The following is a 13497-nucleotide window of genomic DNA, read 5'->3' on the forward strand; positions in this document are numbered from 1 at the left end:
ATACATACATAGTTAGACTTCACAGCATGGATTGAAGTTATCCACACTATTGTACTTGTCCCAGAGCTTTGCTTTAGCAATGTAGTTCATTCAGCTCTATCTGCTTCCTCTTTTCCAGCAATTCCTTTCCATTTTTTCCTGTTTTATTCTTTTTATTTCATATGTGGGTTTACAATGCAAATATATTGCTTGCTCCTAATTGTCCTGGAAAAGGTGAGTCAGCTTCCTCAGCTGCTGCTATTGTTCTGATGGTGGTAGACACTCGGGTGTTGCTGTTGGGTTGGTGAGCACCTGGCTTTGTACCATCAACAAAACATGCAATTTGTTCTACTCAGCCAAAACTGTCGATACAGAAATTGAATAACCTGGCTCCATGCCCTGATTTCTGTGACACCCCAATATTCTGCCAGCCTGAGAGAGACTCCTTTATTCTCACTTTGTTAGAAAACAGAGTCTGTTAGGAATTCTCAATCCATGCAGTAGATCACATTCAACCCATGCATTCTAACCTTTATAGAAGAGCCTTTCACGGGACCTTATCAAGAACCTATATACACATGTAACCCCCTGGGTTGCCTCAGGCTCGCTCAGCTCGTTCTCGTCTAGGGGGAGCAGCCTTCGGCCCCGCCAAACTGGGTAATCAGCTTGTGTGGATGCTGTGTGATGTCCCCGCCTCACCCAAAAACAGACAGTACACCATATGCGATTAAATGATTACAGTTTATAAAGATTACTATAACTGATTAATAACCATACAGTATATATGAAGGAAACAAAAATAAAGAAAAGGCGCCAAACTTATCAAAGTCCAAACCACTTCATGCACAACCGTTGGAGCTCAATTACTGAAGTCTTCTGGCCACCATTCGAACCCCTCCAAACTCGACTCGCAGCTCAGGACCGTCCGAAGTGGTCAACCAAGCACATCTAGCTTCATCTCCTCTCCTCGGGGTACCTCCTGGCCTTGGACCCCTGCTTGGGGTCCATTCCTCGCCCAGTTTACAGCATCACGTCCTCTCTCTCTCTCACCCCCCTCGCGCCGACTCCCCAAAAGCCCACCAACAATAGCTTACAGACTCAGAAGAAAGAACAACATTAATCCCAATTAGTTTACAAAGGAATACAATTCTCGTTATCAGTAAATTTTAACCCAAACAAGCTTCCAGCACTCTCTCGCAACAAAGAAGCATTCCTACTTTTAACAAAACAGCCATTTTGATTAACATACGCAGTAACAAAGAAAAAGAAGAAACCCCCCTTTACACACATCTACTGGTTTCCTCTTTTCTACTTGTACCATCCTCAAATAACTTACTAAATTAACCAAAGATGGCTTCCCTTTCATAATTCTATGCTCCTCAATCTAATAATCTTTTTCAGAAGTTCTCTTATTAACACAAGAACACAAGAAACAGGAGCAGGAATAAGTCATCTGGCCTGTTGAGCTTGCTCTGCCATTCAATAAGATGATGGCTGATCTGGCCATGGACTCATCTCCACCTACTTGCCTTTTCCCCATAACCCTGAATTCCTCTACTATGCAAAAAGCTATGCAACCTTGTTTTACATATACTTACTAAGGTAGCCTCCATTGCTGCATTGGGCAGAGAATTCCAGATTCACCACTCTCTGGGTAAAGCAATTCCTCCTCATCTCCAACCTAAATCTACTCCCCCTGAATCTTATGTCCCCTAGTTCTAGTCTCACCTACCAGTGGAAACAATTTCCTGCCTCTACAATATCTATCCCTTTTATAATCTTATATGTTTCTACCAGATCTCCTCTTATTCTTCTGAATTCCAGTGAGTACAATCCCAGTACAATCTCTCCTCATAGTCTAACCCCTTCATCTCTGGAATCAACCTGGTGAACCTCCTGTGCACTGCCTCCAAAGCCAGTATATCCTTCCTCAAGTGAGGAGACCAGAAATGCACACAGTACTCCAGGTGCAGCCTCACCAGTACCCTGTAGAGTTGCAGCATAACCTCCCTGTTCTTAAATTCAATTCCTTCAGCAATGAAGGCCAGCATTCCATTTGCCTTGATAGCCTGCTGTACCTGCAAACTATCCTTTTGAGATTCATGCACAAACACTCCCAAGTCCTTCTGCACAGCAGCATGCTGCAATTTTTTTCCTATTTAAATAATAATCTGCACTTTCATTTTTCCTTTCAAAGCGGGTGACCTTGCATTTACTAACATTGTACTCCATCTCCCAGACCCATGCCCACTCACTTAACCTATCTATATCTCTCTGCAGACTCTCCCTATCTTCTGCAGATACTTTTCCCACTCAATTTATTAAGTACTTATACATTTACCAGAATCAAAACAGAACAAAGCAAAAGACATAAATAGAAAATAGAACAGACGTTAAAAAATGGATCGGAACTAGGACATTGGGCTTATGTGTCTGCTTCATCATTTGATCTACGGCTGATTTTTTATCAGCTCCATTCACCCACTTTCTCTCCATAATCTTTAACACCCCATATATCAAGGAACTATCAATCTCTGCCTCAGATACTCGACTACACTCCACAGCAACAATTCCACAGATTCACCTCACTCTTACTGAAGAAACTGTGCATCTCATTTTTAAAGGGTCATCCCATCCCGTGGTGTTTAAAGTCTATTGAACCTGGCTCAGTAGTTTTGATTATTTTTAAAAGGCAAGCGCAATCCTTCGCAGAATAAGCGAGCGTGGCGGGATCGATGCCGCCTGGTGGACGGGTTTGATTACTTCCCCCTGTGTATTTACTCCGGACTCGCCAAGGAACAAGCCGGATCATGAGTGCGTGATAAAAGGGCGAGAGGCGAGTGCGCGGAGGAGGGCTGGACTGGCGACATGACCAACGGTAATCCCTCTCCCTTCACCCCCCCCCCCCCCCCGTTAGTTCCCCCGGCCCTGGGGTCGAGGTGGCCAGCTGAGGGATTGCGGACGTGGCCACTCGGGAGAGAGTTAGGCCCCTTCACGGGAAGCGGACGGTCGGGGCTACAAGTCGGGCCGCCGCCGATATTCCTTCTGCTGCGTGCCGCCGCCCGACGGGAACCGTCCCGCCGCCTTGGGCTTTTAGCTTTGGCCCGAGTTTTCGGGCGTGCCGCCGGTAAACCGAAGTTGATTGCGGAAGAGAGTGTGGCGTGGGCTGAGTGGCGGCCGTGTCGCCGAATAGACAAGCGGCTTCCCACTCTTGTGCCAATGGTTGCCCAGATTGCTGGGAAGGCGGGTTTAAATATCAATATACTTTCCCATCCTACCATCAGGAAAGAACTGCTTGATGTCTATTTGGAAAACCTTTTTTTGGCAATTAGTGTACCTCTGTAAAATCCAAATTTGTAAGTCTATTAAAAAAAATGGCACTTTAAACTCATTTCATTGAGTTTACTCCCTGTGATATCCTTTAAGGTGTAACCATTCTGGTGTGAGTGTCAATCAAGCACCTTATCAGCGATTATGTTTGTATTTCATTTCCTACTTATTAGACCAAGCTGCACTGAATTGACTTGCTGTGGTTGGATTTATTAAATTCCTAATTCCCTCAAGAAATGTGGGATTTACGAAAAACATACTGCAGATAACTTGAATGTTATTGTTGGCTTTGTGCTGACAATTAGTATCAGTGCTACTTTGAACACTTAAGTATAGGCCATGTTATTTTGTGTTGGTCGTAGAAGGAATGTTTAAAGAAAAGTGTTTTGTATTAACCTAATATGAGCATAATATACAAGATCAGAATTGGTCACTCTGGCCCATTGAATCTTTCTGCTATTCAATCCTGCCTGATAAAGGAAAGCTCCTTTCCACATCTAGGTTTTTCAGTAGATTTCAATGAGATGTCCCTCCTTCAGAACTCCATTAAGTCCAGGGTCAGAGACATGAATGCTCCTCAAGTAGTCCAAATATATAGTGACAAATACATGATTTTTTTTGCCCTTGTGGGTTTTATTTCTGGGACAGAAAGATTATTTAAAAAATTTGTCATTGATCAGTACATATAATGTCTTTGTTCTTTCACTGTCTAATGCAATTCTCTGAACAAGTACACAAAGCCCATTTTCAAATTATTTATTGAGATACATAGAATAGGCCCTTTCTGCCCTTCGAGCCTTGCTGCCCAGTAATCCTCCGATTTAAGCTGAGCCTAATGATGGGACATTTTACAGCATCTAATTAACCTACCAAATGGTACGTCTTTGGGAGGAAACCGGAGCACCCGGAGGATGTACAAACTCTTTGCGTGCAGCAGCGGGAACTATTCAGGAATCTATAATGATACTGTCAAATTACTATACATTCTAAGGGCCTTTACATTGCCCACTATTTTAAGAGGACCAAATGGAATCACAGCAAATCATTATAGAAATATTTCATTTATATACCATTGTTCTGGTCAATGCATGTTCACTTGGAGTCATAGAATCATGTAGCACAGAAACATGCCCACTATCCCATGCTGACCAAGATGCCCCATCCAAGTTGGTACTGTTTTTCAGCATTTGGTCCATAACTTTCTAAACTTTTCCTGTTTTTGTACCTGTCTAACTGTACCCTGTATGTTCTCATCCAAATCATTGATATGGTTGACAAACAACAATGGGACAGGTCTCCAGTCCACAAAATAGTCTACTATCACTCTCTCCTTTCTACTATTAACCCAATTGTGTATCCAGTTAGCCAATTTTCCCTGGATTCTATGTGATCCATGTGGAACCTTAATAAATGCCTTACTGGAGTCCATATAAACCATCTATCACCCTGCCCTCATCAGTCTTTTTCTTCACCTCGTTAAGTCCTTGAATCTCCCATACACAAAGCCATACTATCTACCACAAATCAACTCCTAGCTTTCCAGATGTACATATATCTTATCCCTCAGAATCCCCTTTTGTAGCAGTCATTTATTTTGTTTGTTGGTACTGATCAAGGGCCTTTAGAACACTATAATTTTTACTCAAATGTCTATAGTTGTATACTGTATCTTGTTGGGTGTCTTTTGCATGTTGGTCATGTCCCCACATGCAGTTATATTTATATAAATTATTAACGTGTGCAGCTCCAAAGAAGGTAATAAAGGTAGCATTCATCATCATTCATTGCCCAGGACACGCCTCTTCTCATTGTTACCATCAGGAAGAGGGTACAGAAGCCTAAAGGCACACACTCAGCATTTCAGGATCAGCTTCTTCCCCTCTGTCATCCAATTTCTGAATGGACATTGAACCCACCAATACTACCTCACTACTTTTTTATTTTTTATTTTGCACTACGTATTTTAATTTAAGTACTTAATAGACATATACTTCCTGTAATTCATTTTTTGCTATATTTATCATGTATTGCATTGTACTGCTGCCGCAAATTTCACAAGTTTCACAAAATATGCCGAATATATTAATCTTGATTCTGATTAAATACTACTTGCCAGCTGTGCACTCATTTGAGGTTTTCTGTATTTTTCTTCCTTGACTACCATAAACAATAAATATCACTTGTGTCACTATTATTATGCTCTGCATTTTCTCATACAACAACTGAAAGTATCATGTGGTAATGAAAAATACTACACTGAACTTTTGTTAGTATACTATATCTACATGCTTAGGTGTTAGAAGTTGCTGGCCCACCAATTGAACATAATGGTTGACATGAGTTTTTAAGAGACAGTCCAGCTTTAACAGTGCATTGTCATAGACCAGGGTGTCAGCACGTAGCTGATGGATGGCTGTGTACTATGCTGAGCCTTTCTGAACATGTGTTTAGTTTCTATCTGGCAGAATGGCTTCAACTGCTGTTCTACCCCCGTGTTTGGAAACAATCAGAGCTACCATTACATTGAATGTTTATGAGTACCAAAGTCACTTGGATACAATTGTTTTACACATAATTTTTACTAAATAACAGCTTTTTAATTGATTAAATGTTTAGTTAACAAAAAACCAAAAAAGAACATAAACTAGTTCCTACTTGGCTACAGAAAACATCACCCACAGCATGTCTATCTGGAATATCTTGTGATTGTGGTCTACTCTGGAGCAGAGGGCAGGATTTCAGCCTGCAATTGGGAATCCTGAGAATAGGTGGAAGCCAGTGTATTACATTCAATCCACTATTTTTTAATATATATATATAATTTAACATCTCATCAGATTTTTACATCTCCTAAGATAGTACTTGGCAAGATAAACTACTAAATATCAAGAACATAAATATGTACTTAAATATAACTATAATAAACTTCTGCTTAACAGTGCATTTTGCTATAATAATTAATTCTGAATGCAAAGCTGCTACTTTATGTTCAACACTTTCTAGTGCTGTGGTGTACATTTGAGTTAGGACCATTAAACATACCATTTGTGACTACCCAAAATCTGAGATGTGGAATAAGATTTGCTGCAGCAGAATTTATGTGGGGAAAGAAAGTAAACAAACATACTTTTTTTCATATCACATCTCTTGACGCGTGTGCATATGACACAGCTTCATAGAAGAGCACAGTACAGGCCCTTTGGCCCACATTATTGTATCGACTCTTTAGTCTACACTAGAATCAGATTTAATATCACAAGCATTTTTCATGAAATTTGTTGCTTTGTGGCAGCAGTACATTGCAATAACTATTAATTTCAACAGAAGTGTGTGTGTGTATATATATATATATATATATATATATATATATATATGAAAATTAAATAAGTATTGCAAAAATAGTAAGGTGGTGTTCATGGGTTCATTGTCCATTCTGAAATTGATGGTGGAGGGGAAGAAGCTGTTCCTGAAACACTGAGTGTGTATCTTCAGGCTCCTGCATCTCCACCTTGATGGTAGCAATCAGAAGAGCAGATGTCCTGGGTTATGAGGGTCCTTAATGTTGGATCCCACCTTTTTGAGGCATTCCCTTTTGAAGGTGTCCTGGATGCTGGGGAGATTAGTGCCCACGATGAACCTGGTTGAGTTTACATCTTTCTGCAGCTTTTTCCAATCCTGTGCATTCGCCCTCCCTTACCAGAGTGTGATGCACACAGTTAGAATGTTCTCCACGGTACATCTGTAGAAATTTGGGGGTGTCTTTGTTGACATACCAATTCTCCTCAAACTCCTAATGAAATATGACTGCTGGTGTGCCTTCTTTTGGTGCGTGGCCTAGTGGATAAGGCATTGGACTAGTAACCTGAAGGTCACTGGTTCGAGCCTCAGCTGAGGCAGTGTGTCCTTAAGCAAGGACACAACACATTGCTCTGTGACGACACTGGTGCCAAGCTACTTGGGTCCTAGTGCCGGTTTCCCATACAACCCTGCCCTCCAAGGGCCAAATCCATGGTCTCACGAGACTAACAGATGCCTATTAGTATATTTTCAGCCCAGGATAGATATTCAGAGGTGTTGACACCCAGGAACTTGGAACTGCTCACCCTTGCTACTTCTGATCCGTCGATGAGGACTGGTGTGTGTTCCTTCGACTTCTCTTTCTACAATAAATTCCATGGTCTTATTGACACTGTGCAAGGCTGTTGCTGTGACATCATCTATATCATTCTCAGTACCTCCTTGTCATCATCTTAAATTCTATCAACAATAGTTGTGTCATCAACAAATTTATAGATGGCACTTGAGCTGTGCCTAGCCACACAACCATGGGTGAGGAGAGAGTAGAACAGTGTGCTAATCACACATCCTTCAGGTGCACCAGTGTTGTCATGAGGAGGAGATGTTATTTCCAATCCCCATAGATTGTGGTCTCCCCAGTGAGGAAGTCAAGGATCCATCTCAGATCAGTCTAAGATGCACACATGTTTTAGGAACAGCTTACACTCTACTGCCTTAATTTTTCTGACTGCTCCATTAACTGATGAATGCTACCTCATCATTCCTCTTTTTTCACTATTTTTTTATTATAACTTAGAGTAATTTATTATGTCTTGCACTGTACTGCTGTCCCAAAAGCAACAAATTTCATTATGTCAGCAATAATAGTCCGGATTCTGATGATTAGCTCTTTTTGTTGGCAGGGAGGGGCTGCACCACAATGAGAAATTGTTGCGAAAAACACCAGTGCAAAGCAGAGCCTTGTTCATTACCAGTTTTCACTGGGTTTTATTCTGTTGTTAGTATCCCGGTTTGCATGCTGTTATACAACAAAAGGAAGAAGACAAATTTCTATATTCATTTGCAGAGAAATAAGTACACAATGCAATCCTCAGCCACCCTTTCCCCAGTGATGTGGTGGTCACCTGCATACATTACATCAGCCAAACAATCATAGACAGATCACCAAATTGCTTGGTAACCCTTTGAGACCTACAAAAATGATGCAGACCAGCATGTCTGATGATTTGATCTTCTTAAAAATAATTTTTCAACACATAATGGATAATATCTTCAGCTTGTTGGATTATTATGTCAAATTATTCCAATATCCTATATATTCCTTGGGCCATTATGGGAAGCTAAAGCCAAATTTTATAAAAATTTTCTGAACAAGAAAGTTTGACATACACATGAATTTTTAAAACCATACATTTGTAACCCCCTGGGCCGCCTCAGGCTCGCTCAGCTCGTTCTAGTCTAGGGGGAGCAGCCTTTGGCCCCGCCAAACTGGGTAATCAGCTTGTGTGGATGCTGTGTGATGTCCCCGTCTCACCAAAAAACAGACAGTACACCATATGCGATCAAATGATTACAATTTATAAAGATTACTATAACTAAGAGATTAATAACAATACAGTATATATGGAAAAGAAAATAAAGAAAAGGCGCCAAACTTATCAAAGTCCAAACCACTTTGTGCACAACCGTTGGAGCTCAATTACTGAAGTCTTCTGGCCACCATTCAATCCCCTCCGAACTCCTCGACTCGCAGCTCAGGACCACTCGAAGTGGTCAACCAAGCACATCTATCCTCGTCTCCTCTCCTCGTGGTACCTCCTGGCCTCAGACCCCCGCTTGGGGTCCGTTCCTCGCCCAGTTTACAGCATCATGTCCTCTCTCTCACCCCCTCGCGCCAACTCCCCCAAAATGCTCGCCAACAATAGCTTACAGACTCAGAAGAAAGAACAACATTAATCCCAATTGGTTTACAAGGAATACAATTCTCGTTATCAGTAAATTTTAACCCAAACAAGCTTCCAGCACTCTCTCGCAACAAAGAAGCATTCCTACTTTTAACAAAACAAAGAAGCCATTTTGGTTAACATACGCAGTAACAAAGAAAAAGAAGAAACCCCCTTTACACATTTGTTCTCCATAACTCACAGAAGGAAAATGAAACTGAAAGCAAAGTTTTCTTTTTTAAACACCAAAATATCTAATTGTTGTGAATCCAAGATTTTTTTCTCTTCCTGGATTCTTTCTTTGAATGTTTTAAATATTCCATTGCCATCATTTGTGTTCTTAATGTCACATTTATTTTCAGTTTTCATTCCACTGAAATTTGGAGCAATATTACCTGATAAGTTTAAGTCAATTATTCTTCTACAATATGGGCTACCCTTATGCTGTTTGTGGCATGTGATAAGTCAACAATATTAATAGAAGATTAAAGGGATTTTCTGTGGGCATTGTGTTTTTTACGTAGACAGTCTGCTTGTATATGAGAATTCTTAGAATAATTCACTCAAATGTCTGTCATACTCTTGTGCAGTGTATGATTCTTCATTTTTAACTAACCCTCTTGTGTTTTACAGTATATTCTTTCGACGGGCTCCTGGTTTTTGGTTTGCTTTTTATATGCACCTGTGCATATTTAAAGAAAGTTCCACGTCTGAATAAATGGCTGCTTTCTGAAAAGAAAGGGGTGTGGGGTGTATTTTACAAAGGTAAATTGATTTGTGTACCAAATTTGATTGTATAGGTATATCATGTTAGTAAAAATATAGAATGAGTATTATCCTTGGAGCAAAATGATAAAGCAAGTTTTTGAGTAACATTTTTGCGGAAGTCTGTATTGAATATTAAATATATTTACTGTAGTTCTATTTCATTTGTTTTGAATGAAGGAGGGAATGTATTTTCAAATGATTGAGTAAAATGATGGGGATTTGATTTATTCTTTGTTTCATCAGTATTATCATTTTGCTGACTTTAGGTCATCTATCATTCTCAATCAAGAAAAAGATCAGATAACTTTGACTAGTATTACTCTGCACAATTCTTTAGTCCCATGGGAAAATTTAATTTATGAACTGCTACTCAATCATAAAAGACCAAAACTTCTCCCAGACTCAGAAATGTGGGTATATCATGGATATCAATTTCTAGTCATCAATAGGACATGGGTTTTGAGATATTCCTGAACGTGATTGTAGTTTGTTTAAATTTGTGTGCTTGTAAACAGCATATAAACAAAATAGTTAGCATCATTGCATGAATTACTAAATTAATCTATGTTTCCTTACAGCTGCAGTAATAGGAACAAGGCTTCATGTACCAGTTGCACTCTCTTGCCTTGTCACAGGTGTTTATGTTCTGTTTATTAAATAACACCAGCAATCCAAAACTGACCTTGATTCTGAATGGAACAATATATTTTGCAAGATCACTCAGCGAGGATTAAGATCAGAAGATGTTTTCTTTCTATAGAAGAACTGAACACTTCATCACTATTCTCATGAACTATCCTGGAGGTGCTTGGAAGAAATACTGGCCAATGGAGTTAAGTGCTGGTGTATGTACATGGCCTATATTAAATCTGACCCAAAATTTTGCAATGTATGCACACTTAACAACTTGTCTCACTTAAAAATGTCATGAAGGATGCATCAACTAATTAAAAGGATGCTTGACTATTCCAGTTTTAAAGCTAGTCTTTATGTTGTTTGGTAACCTTGTTAAATTTTTAATTAAACCATCTGAATTTTTTGGTTTCTAAATTTAATGTCAAGTTTCCATATTTAATTGAAAGTTTGTTTGGACTCCTTTTGGCTAAGATATTGAGATTGTTGTACCTTGGTCGAGTTGACTGTTTGCATCTGTCTTCCTAAAATGATGTGTATTATAGGTTAATAATAAAGTTAATGCTGTATTGAGAATCTAGTACTGTAATGTTTTTAAAGAGGGAAACCTGCAGAAAATATATTTTTTTGTGTTTTTGGTTAAATTGTCCAGCTGAATCTGTAATTGACATTGTAGCAAAAAGAACTCTGCCTGATCTGCCTTAAAGTGGTCAGTTACTGGGAGCACAATGACTGCACTAGTCACTGGAAGCTAAAGTAATGATTTTCTGAATGTTGCTTCATTCATGCTACTTGTTCTTTCCTTTATCTTGGATCTGCAGTATATGTTCTTGGGAATTATTAACTGCATGTTGAACATTATCATTTTGGACAGAAATAAGCTGCTTTCAAACAATAAAAGCTACTCTTGCAGAGAAAATCGATTTCAAATTTTAATAGTGATAATATTTTTCATTGACATTTCAAGAATGTTATTTGAATCTATATTTTATATCTTGAAGCTATATTTTTTTTTCCAGAAGAAATGGAATTGATTATTTCTCTCTGATACCAGCATCTGGTCTTCTGTTTTAAATCTGATCTGAAATGGTTTTAGTCTGTACTACAAATATGTAACATGATGAAACTTTCCCAATTAATTATCTGCAAGTTTGTAAACCCTTTTCTGACATAATGTTTCTCCACATCCCAAATCCTCAGCTTTCTATGTATAATAGTAGGGTCATAAACCATTATCTTGTTTTGAAAAGAACATGAATGTGTACTGAAAGAACTTGCATGGCTAGGGAGCTAGTGTTGGAAATTAGGATTAAATTGGACAGCTTATTTTGAATTGCTTTAAATTTGGTATAATTTTTCCACAATTCTACAATGAATGGGTACAATCAATTTCTAAGCAGATTAATTTTTTAATCAGGTAGTGCTCGACAAGGTGTTTGGTGTATGGTCTGGGTTGTCTACTCTATAATCTCTCATTGTGAAATACAGATGTGATTCTGGAAGAACTGTCTCAAGCAAAGGGAGGAGCCAGTTGAGGGTTCTTGCAGTGACTTTCCCTATGGCAGGCAGTAGGGACATATAATGATCATGAAATTGGTCACAAAATATTCAACACAACATTTGGAGGAAATGGCCTTGCTCTTTTTTTAATTAGTCCATGAGACCTTTACCATGTGCCTGTGCTCTCTTGAGGTTAGAAGAACGTGAAAAGATTTAATTGAATCATACAAAATTCCAAAACATCTTGATTTCCCTGGTTACGATATCCTGAACAATGTTAACCATTCAGGATTTTTGAATTATGGAGAGCTTTCCAAAAAAAAAGGAACAACTGTTTTTTTGTGCAGCTAGATTTAAAATGATATGCAAACAATGAGGAAAGATGAATATTTTTACACAGTAATATTAGGAAGAGAAATTTCTTCACTTGGAATGTAATGAATCTTTGGAATTCTTTGTCTAGGCTGGTTATCTTCAATTTGGGAGATTTGGATTTTAAGGGGATTATGAAATAATTTCAAGATTTCAAAATGCAAGGTAAAGTTGGTAATAGATCAGCCATGATTGAATGATGAACCAGGCATAAGAGCTTTAACTGTTTCCAGGTCTTACATTCTTCCTTGACTTTTGTTATCCACGTGGGAATTTGGTTGAATCTAAGAACTGGCATCTACGACAAATTCATAACATCAACCACAAATCGCTTGTTACAGCATTAGATTGCCTATCTAGATTCTGTGTTTAGGAAGATCCTGTTCTGTTGCAAGCCTCTACAGTCAGCCCAGTGAGAGTGCTACTAGGGTAAGTCAAAGCATTCTTACGACTATAACATTTAGTGAGATATTTGTAAGGGTCAAATGTTATGTATGATTTGCTCATAAAGCTACTATAAAACATGTTCAGTTTTTCTGATTTGCTACGATGTAATATTCAGATAGCATTTACAGGCGCAAAAGTTTATTTAAAAATGGAAAGGATAGAATCTTTGACTGCCTCAGCAAATGTGTAGTGATTCTTGATAAAGGCTAAGTCACAGCCCAAAACTTGCTTTCTTCGCCCCTCCCCCCACCATGTTCTGGTCACATTAATAAGAAATTCTCATGAACAAGGTCTCTGATCCAAGATTCTGATTTATGCGTGAAGGGAATGGATTAAAATGTTGTTAAGATCATTAATTGATTGTAATTTATCATCATATGGTATGATTCGTGGCCCCTTTCTCTGTGCTCCCAGCAACGAGAAATAAATGCAGCCTTTCCATTGCTTTCTATTCACCCTGCAGTATTACATCATGCTTATAGTTCAAAGGTAAAACAATTCATACACTCCCATTTAAACATCACTGCAATAAATTGGCTACCATTCCATAGCAACACGATAACCAGGGATATAATATACCTATACAAATTGACACCCAATACTCAGAAAAGCTAATGGGAATTTAAAGCATCTGGTGTGTAGGAGTTCTTCTGAAGTTGTGTCATGTTATTAGAACAGAGCCCAAGGAATAAGTATTCAGATCCAAAAAGTGTTCAATAGTCACACT

At 38.9% G+C, this 13497-nt stretch overlaps 1 protein-coding gene across 1 annotated transcript; it reads left to right on the forward strand.

Annotated features, from left to right (window-relative positions):
* The first annotated feature begins 2711 nt into the window (after positions 1-2711).
* Positions 2712-11027, forward strand: tmem167b (transmembrane protein 167B). The gene is made up of 3 exons (XM_073030472.1): positions 2712-2857; positions 9684-9815; positions 10397-11027. The coding sequence occupies exons 1-3, from the start codon at positions 2848-2850 to the stop codon at positions 10477-10479; spliced, it is 225 nt and encodes a 74-aa protein (XP_072886573.1). The 5' UTR covers positions 2712-2847; the 3' UTR covers positions 10480-11027.
* Positions 11028-13497: the final 2470 nt, after the last annotated feature.

The sequence above is a fragment of the Hemitrygon akajei genome, chromosome 27, assembly GCF_048418815.1.
Source record: "Hemitrygon akajei chromosome 27, sHemAka1.3, whole genome shotgun sequence".
NCBI classification, from domain to species: domain Eukaryota; kingdom Metazoa; phylum Chordata; class Chondrichthyes; order Myliobatiformes; family Dasyatidae; genus Hemitrygon; species Hemitrygon akajei.